Below are 14,661 nucleotides of genomic sequence, written 5' to 3'. Positions count from 1 at the left end.
TTAAGTGATGAGAGCCATTGTCTGGCACCTACCCAGCGTGGTCCCGTCCTCTCCCATGATGATTTTCATAGAGGTGATTATCTGCTGGATCACAGGGGGTGACATGGAGGTGGCGTACAGTGCGCTGTGAGAGTGGCGCCGCAGGTAGTCGATCAGCTCCTGACAGAGAAATCATATTAAAGCCTTAAGCCTTTTATTTTCCAAAAACAACGGGGATGCTATATATTTAATTTGGTTAGTGAGTAAACACAGGAGAAGAGACAGAAGAGAGACAGTTGTGCATCTGTATTAGCACTGATGAGATTATTATTAGAATATTTGAAATATTATAAGAAGTGATATTTTATTAACTGAAAAAGCTGACTACACAGTTTTATTTAAAAATCATAATATTTCCATCATGAATAAACAAGGAAATCCAAGTAATTCAAAGTGTGTTATTATGGCTGCTGATGGTGAGTACAATTCTGTTTTAATACTGTTTGTTTATTGAGTATAGATCAAAACATAATATCAGTAGCACATGATTTGTAATGTAGGATAACATAATTGGTTATAGGCAGCTTTAGAATTGAAAATATGATTTTAAGGTGTGGGCTAGGAGTTTACTCATTTTGAAGGAAAGATATATTACAGGTAAAGCGCCATCATCTGGGTTTTTTGGGCATGATAACTATTATTTCATAACCGCTTTTAAATATGAATACAGCCTTAAAATATACACCAAGCAACATTACTTACACATTAAAAGCAATTCTTAAAGGTGAGTTTTGATTTGTAGAAAATGAAAGCTTACACCGTTTTCAGAAAACAGTAAGCGAAACTTCCTATTGCCCGTAAACAGTGTTGACCAACACCAAAACTGAATGACACACAACGTGGAAATAGCTCAAATCCCTCGAGTGTATGACCAATGGCTCCACATACTGTAATCCGAGTGCTTCATAGTTTCTTTAACAACACAGAATGATTCAAACTCCTCTGTCTGATCTCACAGCTTAAGGTTTATCTGTGTAAAGGTTCACCCACCTTCTTGCCTCCAATGTATCCTCCAGCAGCCCCGAAGCTCTTGGTGAATGTTCCCATCATTATGTCGACATCTTTGGGATCAAGGCCAAAGTAGTCCACCACTCCCTTGCCATTGGGTCCCAGGGCCCCGATACTGTGGGCCTCGTCTAGGTAGAGGTACGCCTTGTAGCGCTTCTTCAGAGCGATGACTTCAGGCAGACGCACGATGGAGCCCTCCATACTTCAGAACGAAAAAATACAGTCAGAAATAAACAAGATGTCCCGCAACTCCTCTATAGCAATAAAAGACAACAATAGATAGTTTATTTGTATTGTATGAGCTTCCTCACTGCCTTATCAACATTCTATCCACAGCTACTTTATGGAGAATACATTACACTTCACGACATTAAATGACATTTCCTTAGGCTTATGCAAAGCGACTTCAAATAAGTGCATTCAACCATGAAGAAACAAGCGTAGAAAAACAAAACAAGAATACTGCAAATACATTAGATTTAAATAAGCATGACCATTGTAAATGCTACTGCATTATAAGTCAAATCTAAGTGTTACATAAAAAGTGAACATTTGAAATGTTACTTTATTTACTCATTTCTTTTTTAGGACTTGAGCACTGACAAAGCAGTAGCAGATGACCAATATGAAACTGATTTATTTAACATTTCATTATAATTGGCATGCTGCAGTGTACAGTAATGTTGGGCCTCAGAAGGCTGCAGTGTACAGTAATGTTGGGCCTCAGAAGGCTGCAGTGAACAGTAATGTTGGGCCTCAGAAGGCTGCAGTGAACAGTAATGTTGGGCCTCAGAAGGCTGCAGTGAACAGTAATGTTGGGCCTCAGAAGGCTGCTATCAGTAATGTTGGGCCTCAGAAGGCTGCTATCAGTAATGTTGGGCCTCAGAAGGCTGCAGTGTACAGTAATGTTGGGCTTCAGAAGGCTGCAGTGAACAGTAATGTTGGGCTTCAGAAGGCTGCAGTGTACAGTAATGTTGGGCCTCAGAAGGCTGCAGTGAACAGTAATGTTGGGCCTCAGAAGGCTGCAGTGAACAGTAATGTTGGGCCTCAGAAGGCTGCAGTGAACAGTAATGTTGGGCCTCAGAAGGCTGCAGTGAACAGTAATGTTGGGCCTCAGAAGGCTGCAGTGAACAGTAATGTTGGGCCTCAGAAGGCTGCAGTGTACAGTAATGTTGGGCTTCAAAAGGCTGCAGTGTGGTGTGAGCATGAGCAGGTGTTGAAGCTTTGGAATTCCCAGTGGAAATGAAACTTCATTAACATTGCATTAGCGCAGGGCACTGAGTAGGTCAGGCCGTTTCTCTGAACACTCTATTGATCAACAGGATTGATTGCCTTTCTAGTAAGTACACTGCAGAGAAGAAAGGAATACAAGGAGAGTGGGCACACTTCCAAATCCACATTATCTTCTATATTTAAACAAAGTGATATAAGGGCGGGCGGCCATTATGACTCAATACTGTCTGAACTAGATATTGTGAAATTGGTATACACACTTTTTTCTATGAGAAAATGTCTATGTGTAGTTTTTTCTAACAATGTAAGCATGTGGGAGTCGTAAAATAAATACAAAGAAAGATTCTGCATTGAACTCTAAACTGCCAAAAGTGCTTTTTCCTATATAAATGAGTCACTTATCTGCTGCTACACCGAATAAAGGGACATCATTATATCACAAAACAACCTTTAAAATATTATGGAGTCACATTGTAAAAGGTATTGATAAACTAAACCTGTCATAGGTCCTATAAATGCAGCACTCCTGCTATATCAATTACACCAAGGGCAATGTCAAGTAAAATACAACATCAATATTTAATATATTACTTTTTGTCTGAGAGTATTTTTATGTTTCTTCAAATGTGACCAATGGAATACACAAGATAAACTAAGTACAGATTAATATGTCCTGCCCCAGACAGCTGTGGGTTTCAAGTAATTGGCAGTAAACACAGTGTAATGAGATACAGTAATGGTATTACAATTCTTACAGTTAAATAGCAATAAAAACTGAATTTTGAATTAGCTAAACCTAATTATCCAGCTCTTACTAACTAAATACAGTATGTTTGTATGTGTAAGAGTACTGTACATGTGAGTATATACCTGTAAATTCCCTCCACCACAATGAGAATCTTCTTCCAGGGTCGGTGGGTTCTCGGCTGCCCGTGTGCGATGGCGTCTCTCAGCAGCTTCTCTAGGCTTATCATGTCTAGAACACACAAAAAACACACTTATAGTCTTATTTTAAGGGAAACTTAAGTGTAGCAATGCAGTGGGAGTCACCGACTCAGGAAAGAGACACGGGAAGAGCAGGAGCTTTGATGTCAAACACTGATGGTTTATTTGGAGCTTCGGCCGGAGAATTCACATCACAAGTCCCAAGAGCCAGAGGTTCTGACTTCAAGGTAGAGTTGCCACATCAATTCTGAAGAACTCTACCCCAGACCCATGTATTCAGCTAGTTCAGAGAGAATAATCAACATGCTGCATAACAAGATAGAATCATAACACCTCTATCAGCTGATGCCAACAGGCAGGAACAGGGAGACAGAACACCGAGAGCACAGCAGCCAAGGTTACAGGTGCGTGTGCTCAGTCAGGACAGTTTGATCAACTGGGTCAAGTTATGGACTTTGGGAAATATTTCCCCAACACTTAGTAAAGCTTTTATTCTCCTAAAGTTATACGAGAGCTTTCTTTCATTAATGGATGAGTGTCTGTCTGATTTGCTGTTCTGTTTGGTCAAGCAGACTAAGGCGAAATCCTGTCTCATAGTGTTGAAAGATGCTCTGTAATCCCTCTGGCAATCTCTAGTTTCCTTTTCAGTTCAAAAATCCCAGTCTTGCATCATAGTCTGAAGAGGAGGAAACAGAAACCTTTGGAGACAATGACGCAGAACCCACATTCACTTCCTGGTTGGGTCATAACGAGTCCTTAAATTCCGCATTTAATATGAAAAATAAATGTTTAAAGCAAGGGTTTGCGGCATTGAGGAAAGCGGTGGAAGTTAACAGGGAGGTCCTTCCTTTTGTAAGGGTCGCCGGTTCGAGTCGGACCAAAAATACTGAGTTTGGACTGGAGAGGTGCGTGTTCACCTCCAGGGCCCTTGAGCAAGTCCTTCAACCCAATCTGCTTCCTGGTGCTTTAAAACATGGCAGCCTCTTTGCTCTGACACCTCTCAACAAAAAAAGTCGTATTGTATTTAGGACGAATGATAATATGTCCTCTGCATGTATGTTTTTTGTATAATGTATATAATAACAAAGTGAGAAACTAAGTTTCTCTTGTGGGATTATTAAAGGGGCCTCTTCTTAAACTACAACAAGGGTTTTACCCTACGAGAAGACACAGCGCTAAACAAGTTAGATGCGTGTTTACTAAATGTTTTGACCTTTAATGTAGAAAACTTTGTAATTGTTTCTTATTTTTAAGTAAATTTGATGTCAGTGAGAAAGATAGAGAAAGAGGTTGGCTATACATTAGTAACGTGGCAGTAGCCTAGTAGCTGCTTTACAAAAAAAAAAAATAGATTTCTCCACCTAATGTGACTGAGTGAGAATGCATGTGTGGGAAATATAGATGTAAGTCTGATGTATCAAAAAATACCTTTTATTATAAGAAGTAAAAAAAAATGACACAGAGTAAAGAGTAGAACATCGGCTTCCTGCTACTTCTGACACATGCATACCCAGTGTACGTGAATGGTCATGTGACATGCGTTTTAAGGCTATTAGTATGAGCTGAGATTAGTTGTGAAATATGCTAACATTGTTACGTGAATATCGCTTTAGTTTTAAAACGTAATTGTGTGGGAGTCAAAATTCTATGTAACTAATCAGGTAATGTAATTAGTATAAGAGGTCACCCACTGTTGTGTTTGAAGACCCGGATTGGGGAGCCAGACAGACGGGCCCCCAGCACCAGCGACGCGTGATTCAGCTCGTCACTCAGAATAAGACAACCCTGAAAAAAAGAAATATAGAATATGATTTTTTAACTAGTTGTAGAGCTTGGTATTTCTTAGCTGATAATCGGTGTCGACATTAAGAGAAAAAGCAATCCCTAATTAGCCAGGAAAGTCAAACACTATTCATATTCAAGTTCAACCCTCTATAAGAGCTTTTCTTGCGTAATTGTAATACCCCAGGATTTAACATGATGGGAGTGTTTAGTGTTGACTAAACTGAAGGTTCCAGAACACACCCGCAGTGAGGCAAATGATCCGGGCTTGTTTGGGTTACACATGAAACTTTAATACTCTGTGATTAAGTATACCCGTTGCAATGAATAGACGCATTAATCTCGAGATATCCTATTATTAAATTCAAGGGGCTCTATTGTGCACATTTTCAGGTTGATGATTGTATTCTGTTCCTCCACTGTGACATGTCTCCATGCTTTAATGTTCAAAAAGCTCTTTATTTTTCTTATACTGCCTGTGCTGCAGCACATCTTTTCACCCTCTGTCTGAAACCAGAGCCCAGTCTGCTCTGATTGGTTAGCTGGTCGGCTCTGTTGTGATTGGTCAACCGCTTAGAGATGTCCCACCCCTTAGCCTATCATAAACAATGTGTAGGAGGGTTGGCCAATGGAGGTACGAGTGTTACATAGTGATGTCACTATGTTAAGGAAGTAACAAAATAATTCTAATTGAGGCGGGTCAGGCGGGGGTCTGGGGTGTGGAAGAGAAACCCCCTCTGGAAGGATTTTAGCCTTTGCAGACCATTTACATGCACAAAAGCCTATATAACACTACAGGAGCGTGAAACCCCCCAAAAGGCAAAGAAGGGCCTCTTTAAATTACATATTCTTCTATACGGTAGAGATGCCTACTGTAGCAGTTTGGGGTAAAGTATCTTGCCCAAGGACACTTTGGCATGTTGCCTTTAGGGATTGGGGATTGAACAACTAAACATCTTACTTGATAAACACTCTTTCCCCCCCCCCCTGAGCCACATACGCCAAAGATATGTTTCCCTCCCTCCCTCAGATAAGTAGAAACGTAGGTCAATTGTTCATTATACCATAAATAATGTTTCCAAATAAACACACCTTATCGACCTGTTAAAGTCAACAAACCTTAACATTTCCAAAGGTCAGACCATTCCCTCTTTCCAATGATTCAATGAGCTTGTTACACAACACATGATTATGGCATGACATAGATATGAGCTAGTGGAAATGTGACAGGTACAGTTAAGAATAAATAAACCCTTGTGACAATCTCAGTGACTCAGATCTTTACTGTCTCGCAGCAAGTTTGTCTCTCCCTCCCAGTCCATCTGCTATCCACTCATGCGGTGGTCAGGAAATGTGTTCTTTGAATCACAAGGTACACGAGCCTGTCAGTTCTACTTCCTGTTCAAGCGAAACTGGCTAGCGAAAGAAAAAAGGTCAAGTTAAGACGCGAGTAAAGACTGACATGTGTGGTTCGTTGAGTTTAGAATAACAGTGGCTGTCAAATATCAATCTACAGCCCCAAGGCCCTCGAGATGTTTTGAAAGCTTATAACGGAAACTAGTGCTGTGGAACAGTTTGAACCCTTCGAAATTGGCTGTACATCTGAAAACTTGTTTTTACTTTACACACGAAGCATTGTTTCCTGAACAGTTTAATGGCATACCCAAACAATTCCACTAAGGGTACTTGTGACTAAAGAAACACTGTCAAAGTAATCAAATCAAAAGGAGCAGGATGTTCCAGTGAGATCTAAATCATAAGAAAGGAAGTGAATGAAATTCCGTACCTTCCCGGTGAGAGCAGGAATGTTCATGGAATTTGTTGCGAAGCCCATCCCAAAAGCCAAGGATGACTCAACACCCAGAAACCGGGTCACCAACTGCTCCAGCTCCTCGTGGATGTCAAGATTTCCTAGAGAGGAAAAAAATATTAGTTTAAGTACAACTTCCTATTAGTGTACTGCAATTTGCTAAATTGTCATAAGTAGGAACTATTTAGGTCAACACTTGTTTTATTACCTGTTAAACCTTAAAGAGTCCCTTTGGACTTTTTTAAGGGTCCCTATTGTGCTATTTTAAGCTTCCCTATTTTAAGCTTCATATTTGTGTTTTCTGCCTCCACTGTGACATGTCTCCATGCTTTAATGTTCAAAAAGCTCTTTATTTTTCTCATACCGCCTGTGCTGCAGCACCTCTTTTCACCGTTTGGTTAACTGGCCGGCTTTGTTGTGATTGGTCAACTGCTTAAAGATGTCCTACCCCTTAGCTTATCACATACAATGTGTTGAAGCGCTAGCAAATAGACAAGTATTACATAGGGATGTCATTAGGTTGCGCAAGTAAAACAATGGAGGCGTCTCAGGCAGAGGGGGGACTGTCTGGGAGAGAAACTCCTTCTGGAGGGAAATTTGGGATTCAAGCCTTTGCAGAACATTTGCACACACACTACACAGGAAAGGCAAAACTAAAAAAAGTATAATAGGGCCTCTTAACCCTTTAGAAACACTATGGAGCCCTATCTCTACGATGGGGCCCAGGATGTGCATCAAGGCGCACCAGTGTAACGCGATCCCAAGTTACACCATCGGTATCAAGCTATTCCACTGATCAACAGGTGTCAGTAACACCCCGTCATGCTGTTCAATGAGGCATACGCAAGGAAGAAAAATGCTGATGTCATTTCAACATCTTTGGTACACTTTAAGAATACACAGAAAATGTTGTGGTAAGTAACACTGTGTGTAAACAAAGCTTTTGTTTATCCAAAATAAATACTCACATGGCACCTTAAGTTAAATAGACCATGAACTTTAGCTTTTCTTTTGCTAGAGATAACAAGATTAGATGTGATAAACTATCAGTAGCTGCACATGTCAAAATAAAATGAAATGGAATGGACTGGAACTTCAAAGCTTTTCAAAATGCTTTCACGATATTTCAAACTCAGCCTTTCGGTCCTTCAAAATCACTTGAAGCCTGTAGCCAGTATTGTAGTGCTGAAAGCGCGGCTGACAAAAGAGGGCGCAGCCTTTAAAGTAACAACTGAGGTCCACTTGAGCATTTATTGACTCTTTATGATAAAAGCCGTATGAGATGAGGAAAAAAGTCCTGACAGCTTCTAAAGAAAGAGAACTCACCCATCTCGCAGCGAGTGCTGCCCACTCCAGGGCCGTACTTTTGTGTGACTTCGATAGCAGCATCGGCACAAGCTCCAGTGTTTTCAGCAAAGCCGAGGTAGTTGTATGATCCCATGTTGATGACGTCCTTCACCACTCTGCCTGTGTCCCTGAGAGAGGAAATCAGAGGGTTAATAAGTATAATGATCTTTAAAGTGTGTGCATGACTGCCCTGGTTGCATAGCTACCATTTCCTGGTCAATGTTACCCTCTATTATCACAGTGCATGATAACTTAAACAAAAGTGTTATGTCCCCTAGCCACCTTTATATATATATATATCATTGAGTATCTTAATCTAAATACGCTTGTTTTTTATTCCCCTTAATATCATTATTATTTATAGAATTGTAATGTTTTTATTCGTGCTGTGGGATGATTTGTGTTATGATTATTATTATTATTATTATTATTTATTAATAAACATTATATAGCTTTATTTTTCTGCATTTGGATTGAAATCTATTTTTTTCTTTGACTTTTTTTATACAGTATGTAAAAACTGTGTTTTAAAAAAAAAATTTTTTTGTAAAATGTATGGTCAAAACTGAAGAATAATAAATCAGAAATCCCTTTTGTGTCCATGTAACAAACCTAAGACAATATGTGGTCTCATGTCACACTGTGATAACACAAAATAATGGATATGTTGCCCAGGCCTAGTCCCAAATGAATGAGCTGACGGAGATCACATTATATATTCTGATCATAGACTTTGATAATATTTCAATACGGAGGAAATATAACACAACAGTCCACATGTCGCTGTTATCAAGAGACCTTTTTGTCTCTTCAAATTTCAGAGTTCAACGACAGTGGCATATGGCTTCCTGTTCAGATACCATGTGATGGGATACTGGTGCTTCTGAATGGGCTTAGGCCAGTCACTCTTAATTATGACTCCAGAAGAAGAACGGGGGTCGGTGACACTTCCTGTTGACGCCCAGTTGACGAAAGCGAAGATCAAGTGGAACAGAAAGCACAGCTCTGTGGAACGCCGTGGATACGCGGTATTCACATCCCCACCACACACACACACCACACGAGGCCCCGCACAACACACACACACACACAGCACACACAGACCACACACCACACACACCACACACACACACACACACACCACACCCGCCCCACACACCACACACACACAACACACACACACACACACACACACACACACACACACACACACCACACACACCCGCGCGCGCCCCCCCCGCCACACCCCCACACACGCACACACACACACAACACACACACACACACACACACACACACACACACACACACACACACACACACACACACACACACACACACACACACTTGGTGCCACTGTGAAGTAACTTACTCAAAAGTCCAGTTGTAGTCGTGGGAAGCCCTCTCCACCAGGTCCATCTTAGCACCGGGGACACTGCAGATGGGTCTGTTCCAGTTGTCTCGGATCCTCATGTACAAGTTCCTGGTGTAAAAGTTCTCGAAGTCCTGATAGAGTGGGACGAAATCCTGCAGGGGGGGGGGATAGTAGAGTGTTGGATATCTGAATGGCATGTCTTAGCAATTCCAAAAATTCCCAAGAGGCCATCTTTGTGTTGCATCAGATAAGGGCACAGTCAAATACTTTCTGTTCAAACCAGATATTAAAAAGGTGTGACAGAGAGTGTGGAAGACTTGCGAAATGTTACTTGTACAACAGTTCTTTTCGAGGATCAGTCAGACAAGCGTTATTGAAGTATCAGTTTTTATGCACCATACATCAGGAACAAAGTCCCAAAACTGCAGGTGAGCTACAACTCTCAAAATAAAAAAAGGCTACATGAATTTGACAGACCAAAGCCATGGTTTCAGGTCCTCAGTGAGTGAATGATCTTGAATACCTTCACAAGTCACTTAAATCTGCATTTGCATGCAATGGGGTCTACTTTACCTTCTGCTCCTCCTTCTCCTGAGCCACGTTGCACTTCTCCATGCTCCAGTAGCGAAGGAAGTCTCTGAGGTAGCCGAAGACGGTGAGGATGCCGTAGCCCATGTAGGTGAGCACGGCCACCACAAGGGGCGTCTCCTCAAACGATTCCGAGAAAGGCTTCTTGTACAGGCTGGAGTTGCGTGTGACATTTTGGTTCTGGGGGGGAATAAAGATAACAATTGAGGCAAGGGCACATATTTAGAAGTCAAGCATCTGGTGGGTTCTTCTTTAATGGGTAATGGTGTACCTATGATCTAAGTCTGTTTACTCGTTAAAGCTGCCCTACAAGAGAGCCCAATAAATTGTGATTGTGATCTGGACAAACACTCACTAGTGGACAGCAGTGTGTATAATGTGTTTCCCTTGGAAAGAGTTAGAAACCTAATAAAGGCTACAATAAGCACATGAATTCACAGAGACGGACCTAACCATGACTTTACAGCTCAGTGAGCAGGAACATAACCATCAATCCATGGTTCTAATTCATCAAGTTTTATGAATAGAAATATCGATCGTGGATTATGGGATCCTATAAATATGGTCACACACTAGAGGAGCTCAAAAAAGCTGAAATAAAAAAAATACGAGCATCATTTGGGAGTGCACTGTGGAACGGCTGTCTACAAAAGCAGCATTAAACAAATGAGGGCGGTTACTCATTACAGGCTGTGCCCCGCTGCTTAGCAACCAGGCCTCATGTGACCGGTCATGCTCCTCCAAGAAATACCAGGGAACAGGAGAGCGCTGCACTTTGTGTGTGGGTCTAAAACCAGTCCAACCAGTCCCATATTCCCAAGTAAAGAAAAACTTTGAAGGGACCTGGAGGTTTGGGAGATGTCAAACATTGAGCACAAAAACACTGTTCAAAGAGACTGTTGCATACTGATGCCGACCACAGCGGCAAAATGCAGGTTAACTGACGTCATATTTGCTAAATCATTTATACCTGTGGACAAACAGGGAGCGAGGAGAGGAAGACCTGACCTGAGGTAAACGCTGTGGAAAAATGCTCTGCAATTCAATAGATGATGATCGTATTACACTATAGTGGTAACAGGAAAGCTTCGGGCATAGTGTGTATGTTTTGCATTTGGCCTAAGAGTAGGTAAATAAGGGAGTAAGTCCTCTACCTGCCAGCCAAAATAGTACCATGTTCAATTTTGCCTACATTTTACTGAGAAATATTGACACTACAATCCTAACTGAAAGCCATTAGAGAGAGAGTTTCTTCTTTAATCTAAATAAAATATATACTTTATACTCAATATTGGGATTATGTCTAGCTTGATAAGGAAATATTACTTTTCCAGCAATGGACACAAACCTAGGAGAACATTTATAGCTGATTTGTCAAAGAGACTCCGAAATATTGTAAAAAGGTCTAAATAGTAGCGATGTGTAATGGAAGAAAATCAGCTATCATGATACAGGGTTATACAATTTAAAATATTGCGATACGGTAAGCTAGGCTATGTATTTTCATTTGTTTTAAATGTTATTTCAGGGCAGGTTAGGAACCAACCTTTAACATACATCAATGTAATTATTGGTTCCTTGCATATACACTCCTTCTAAAGTCGTTACTTGTGAGTAAGAGTTTTTAGACAGACGTTTTATTTGCTCATCTGAGAAACACTTAAGGCACAGCCTCAAGAAACACACCCTTGTTACACACCCTGGTTCCTCTTGCAAACAAAGGCTTAAGTACGTTGAAGTCAAGTGTCAGTTGCCTTATCAAGAACTGGCAGAGCCCATATCACAACAGGGTGATGTCACTTTTACTGTGGTGATATCGATCCTGAGCATGACTAACCTCGCAAAGACTGGTAAATGATTTGCATGGTGTCAAAGATGCTCTATAAGTAAAGATGAAGTATAACAAACAGCGCCAATCAGGTATAAATGCTGTACCATTTATATCTCCTACGTGGGTGCAGTCTAAAGTATTAGTAAGCTTAGATAGTGACAGACAAGTCAGACTTGAGCAAAGTGGTTTACCCATTTAAAAAATGCCATTTAAGTGTCATAACTTTCGAAAGATATGTGACGTGGGAACAAATTTCAAATATTTTCCATATGCAGACTATGGGGCGGGGGAATCAGTCATAAGTTGTGCCCACGATTACTTCACATTTGGAATAAACAGACATTCTCCCCAGGTGAAACAGATAGAGAAATAGAATTTGAGTGCATCGCCTGCTTTGTACATGCGAAAGCTACCTACTAGGGACACTCTCAATTTTAGTAAGTAGTTCCCCGTTTCTTCTTGGAATAAGACAAATATGTGACATGCAGCTCTGTCCGGCAGGGTGGAGACACTATTTGCAAAATAATGTTATTGGTGTCAGCCAAAGCATCTGGACCTAATTGACTTTATGTTGAAATCAGCAATACTGCAGCTTATATGCTGATTTCAACACAAATACTATTTGATATTCTCATATATAAGAGAGATGCATTTTGTTTAGTATAAGTGCTTTTTAAATTACTTGTCTGTTTTCAACCAAAACATCAACAAAAAAGCAAAACAAAAGTCATGTGTGTGTGTAACCCACCTCCATCACTGCGCACACACACACACACACACACACACACACACACACACACACACACACACACACACACACACACACACACACACACACACACACACACACACACACACACACACACTGTGTTTTCATTCAAAACTGTGAGGGGGGACCACACCCTTCATTGCCTGGAGACATTCCACTCCTGCTTGAGTGTCATGAGGAAGCCGGCTCTGCTCTACATCCCCCCTCCTTTCCCAGGAGACAGAGAGTCAGCTTCTCTGGTGATAATAACACAACAGGGCCCTGCTCTTCTTCACACTGGAGTCAGTGTAAACAGAGACCAAACTGACTTCACACACACACACACACACACACACACACACACACACACACACACACACACACACACACACACACACACACACACACACACACACACACACACACACACACACAGAGAAACAACAGAGTGTAAGGTTACAACAAAAAGTCACAATCATCCCTGATCAGGTGACAGGTACCACAAAAGAAGAAGTATAAAACGCATAGGGAAGTGCACCTTTCATAGCACATAAAACCGGTTACAGGGTATATCATTTGGTTTTAAAACCACAATGTAATCAAAATCAGAATTTCGAAAGTCATGTAATTAAAATGTAAGTGTGAGTAATGTAGTTCTGGGTTGCAATTGGTAACAGCCACTTTAAAAAATGTCGCATTGGGACAAGTTGCGAGGGTAGGACAAAATGCTAGACAGGCGTTAACCCTTCAATGGGTTCTGTATCCTGGGGGATACAGGCATTTGACAGGCCATGTGTAAAATGGGTGTAATATGGGTGTAATATTGGAGTTACATGGGTGTAATGTGGGTCTCATAACAGTATAATATAGGTGTAATATTGCTTTTACTTGAGCATAATATGGTTCTAATAACAGTGTAATGTGTGTTACCTGGGTGTAATAACGGTGTAACATGGGTGTAATAGGGGTCTACTAATTTGTAATATGGCTGTAATGTAGAACATAGCAATTCATAAACATTAGCAAGCTTATGTTACACAGTTTTCTAATGAGGTGCTGTAGGGTCACACTTTCTGTGTGCAAACATATTCAAAACAACAATGTGAAGTCGAAGGATAACATTGGGGGATAAAGACATTATTAGAATATTAGCTAGCATTATTTTTCATTCAAACTATTGCAGAGTTAACGAACACATCCATTGCTGTTTACCCCCCTGAGTGTTGGGCCTTACCTTCTCCCTGGGGCGACGGTACTTCTGTGGCTGCTGAAACACACAGTGGTTCTTCACGAAGCCATTTTTACTCGACCTTTTACCGTTTGAGGTTCGGTGACAGGCGTCCCCGTTTAGCAGCTTATTCGCGGAGCTTTCCGTCATCTTTCTCTACGGACTGCGACTGTTATCTCACCACTTGTCTCCCAACTTGTGTAACGGTAGTCCTGAAGTCATGTATGAGCTAGAGTAGGAGAGAAACGCCCACTCTGCACTGTGACCGCACCAGACCGCCGGAAATCCACGCCCCCGAGAAGTCTCATTGGCCAATGCAGTTACTCAAGTACAAAGATCGTCTATAAACTAACAATTCATTACTCGAATATATATAACATTGGGGACACTGAGAACAGTTTAATGCAGGCAGTTATATAATATGCAGAGACTATGTAAAATAAAAATGTAGCGTATTTTCAGTTAGCTCTGTGAACAAAAGTTAAGAACATTAACTCATTAATTTAGGTATTTTCAAGACACTCCAAAACAAATTATAAGATTTGTGGAATATCAATTTCGAACAGTGTGAGACCTCTTATCCCTAATCTTTGCTAGGCGTAACGCTTTCTTAACATGGGACGTCCTTAAAGTCTAGCCCATGGAAATAACCCATAATAACCTCTGCTCAGGCGTCAGCTGGATACCCTTTTCCACTGACGCTACTTCTCACCTGAGCTAGAAAGAT

At 41.0% G+C, this 14,661-nt stretch overlaps 1 protein-coding gene across 1 annotated transcript; it reads right to left on the bottom strand.

Annotated features, from left to right (window-relative positions):
* Positions 1-14,149, bottom strand: LOC104967654 (serine palmitoyltransferase 2-like). Its single transcript, XM_010797161.1, has 9 exons — positions 13,941-14,149; positions 10,113-10,307; positions 9,537-9,691; positions 8,144-8,292; positions 6,794-6,918; positions 4,917-5,010; positions 3,151-3,256; positions 1,030-1,249; positions 1-159 (listed from the first exon to the last, which is right to left on the bottom strand). The coding sequence occupies exons 1-9, from the start codon at positions 14,082-14,084 to the stop codon at positions 1-3; spliced, it is 1,347 nt and encodes a 448-aa protein (XP_010795463.1). The 5' UTR covers positions 14,085-14,149.
* Between the last annotated feature and the right edge of the window lie 512 nt (positions 14,150-14,661).

This window comes from Notothenia coriiceps, unplaced genomic scaffold (genome assembly GCF_000735185.1).
Source record: "Notothenia coriiceps isolate Sejong01 unplaced genomic scaffold, NC01 NC01_scaffold00037493, whole genome shotgun sequence".
Classification (NCBI taxonomy): domain Eukaryota; kingdom Metazoa; phylum Chordata; class Actinopteri; order Perciformes; family Nototheniidae; genus Notothenia; species Notothenia coriiceps.
The sequence above is the reverse complement of the archived record's forward strand: the minus strand, read 5'-3'. Positions and strand labels throughout refer to the sequence as shown.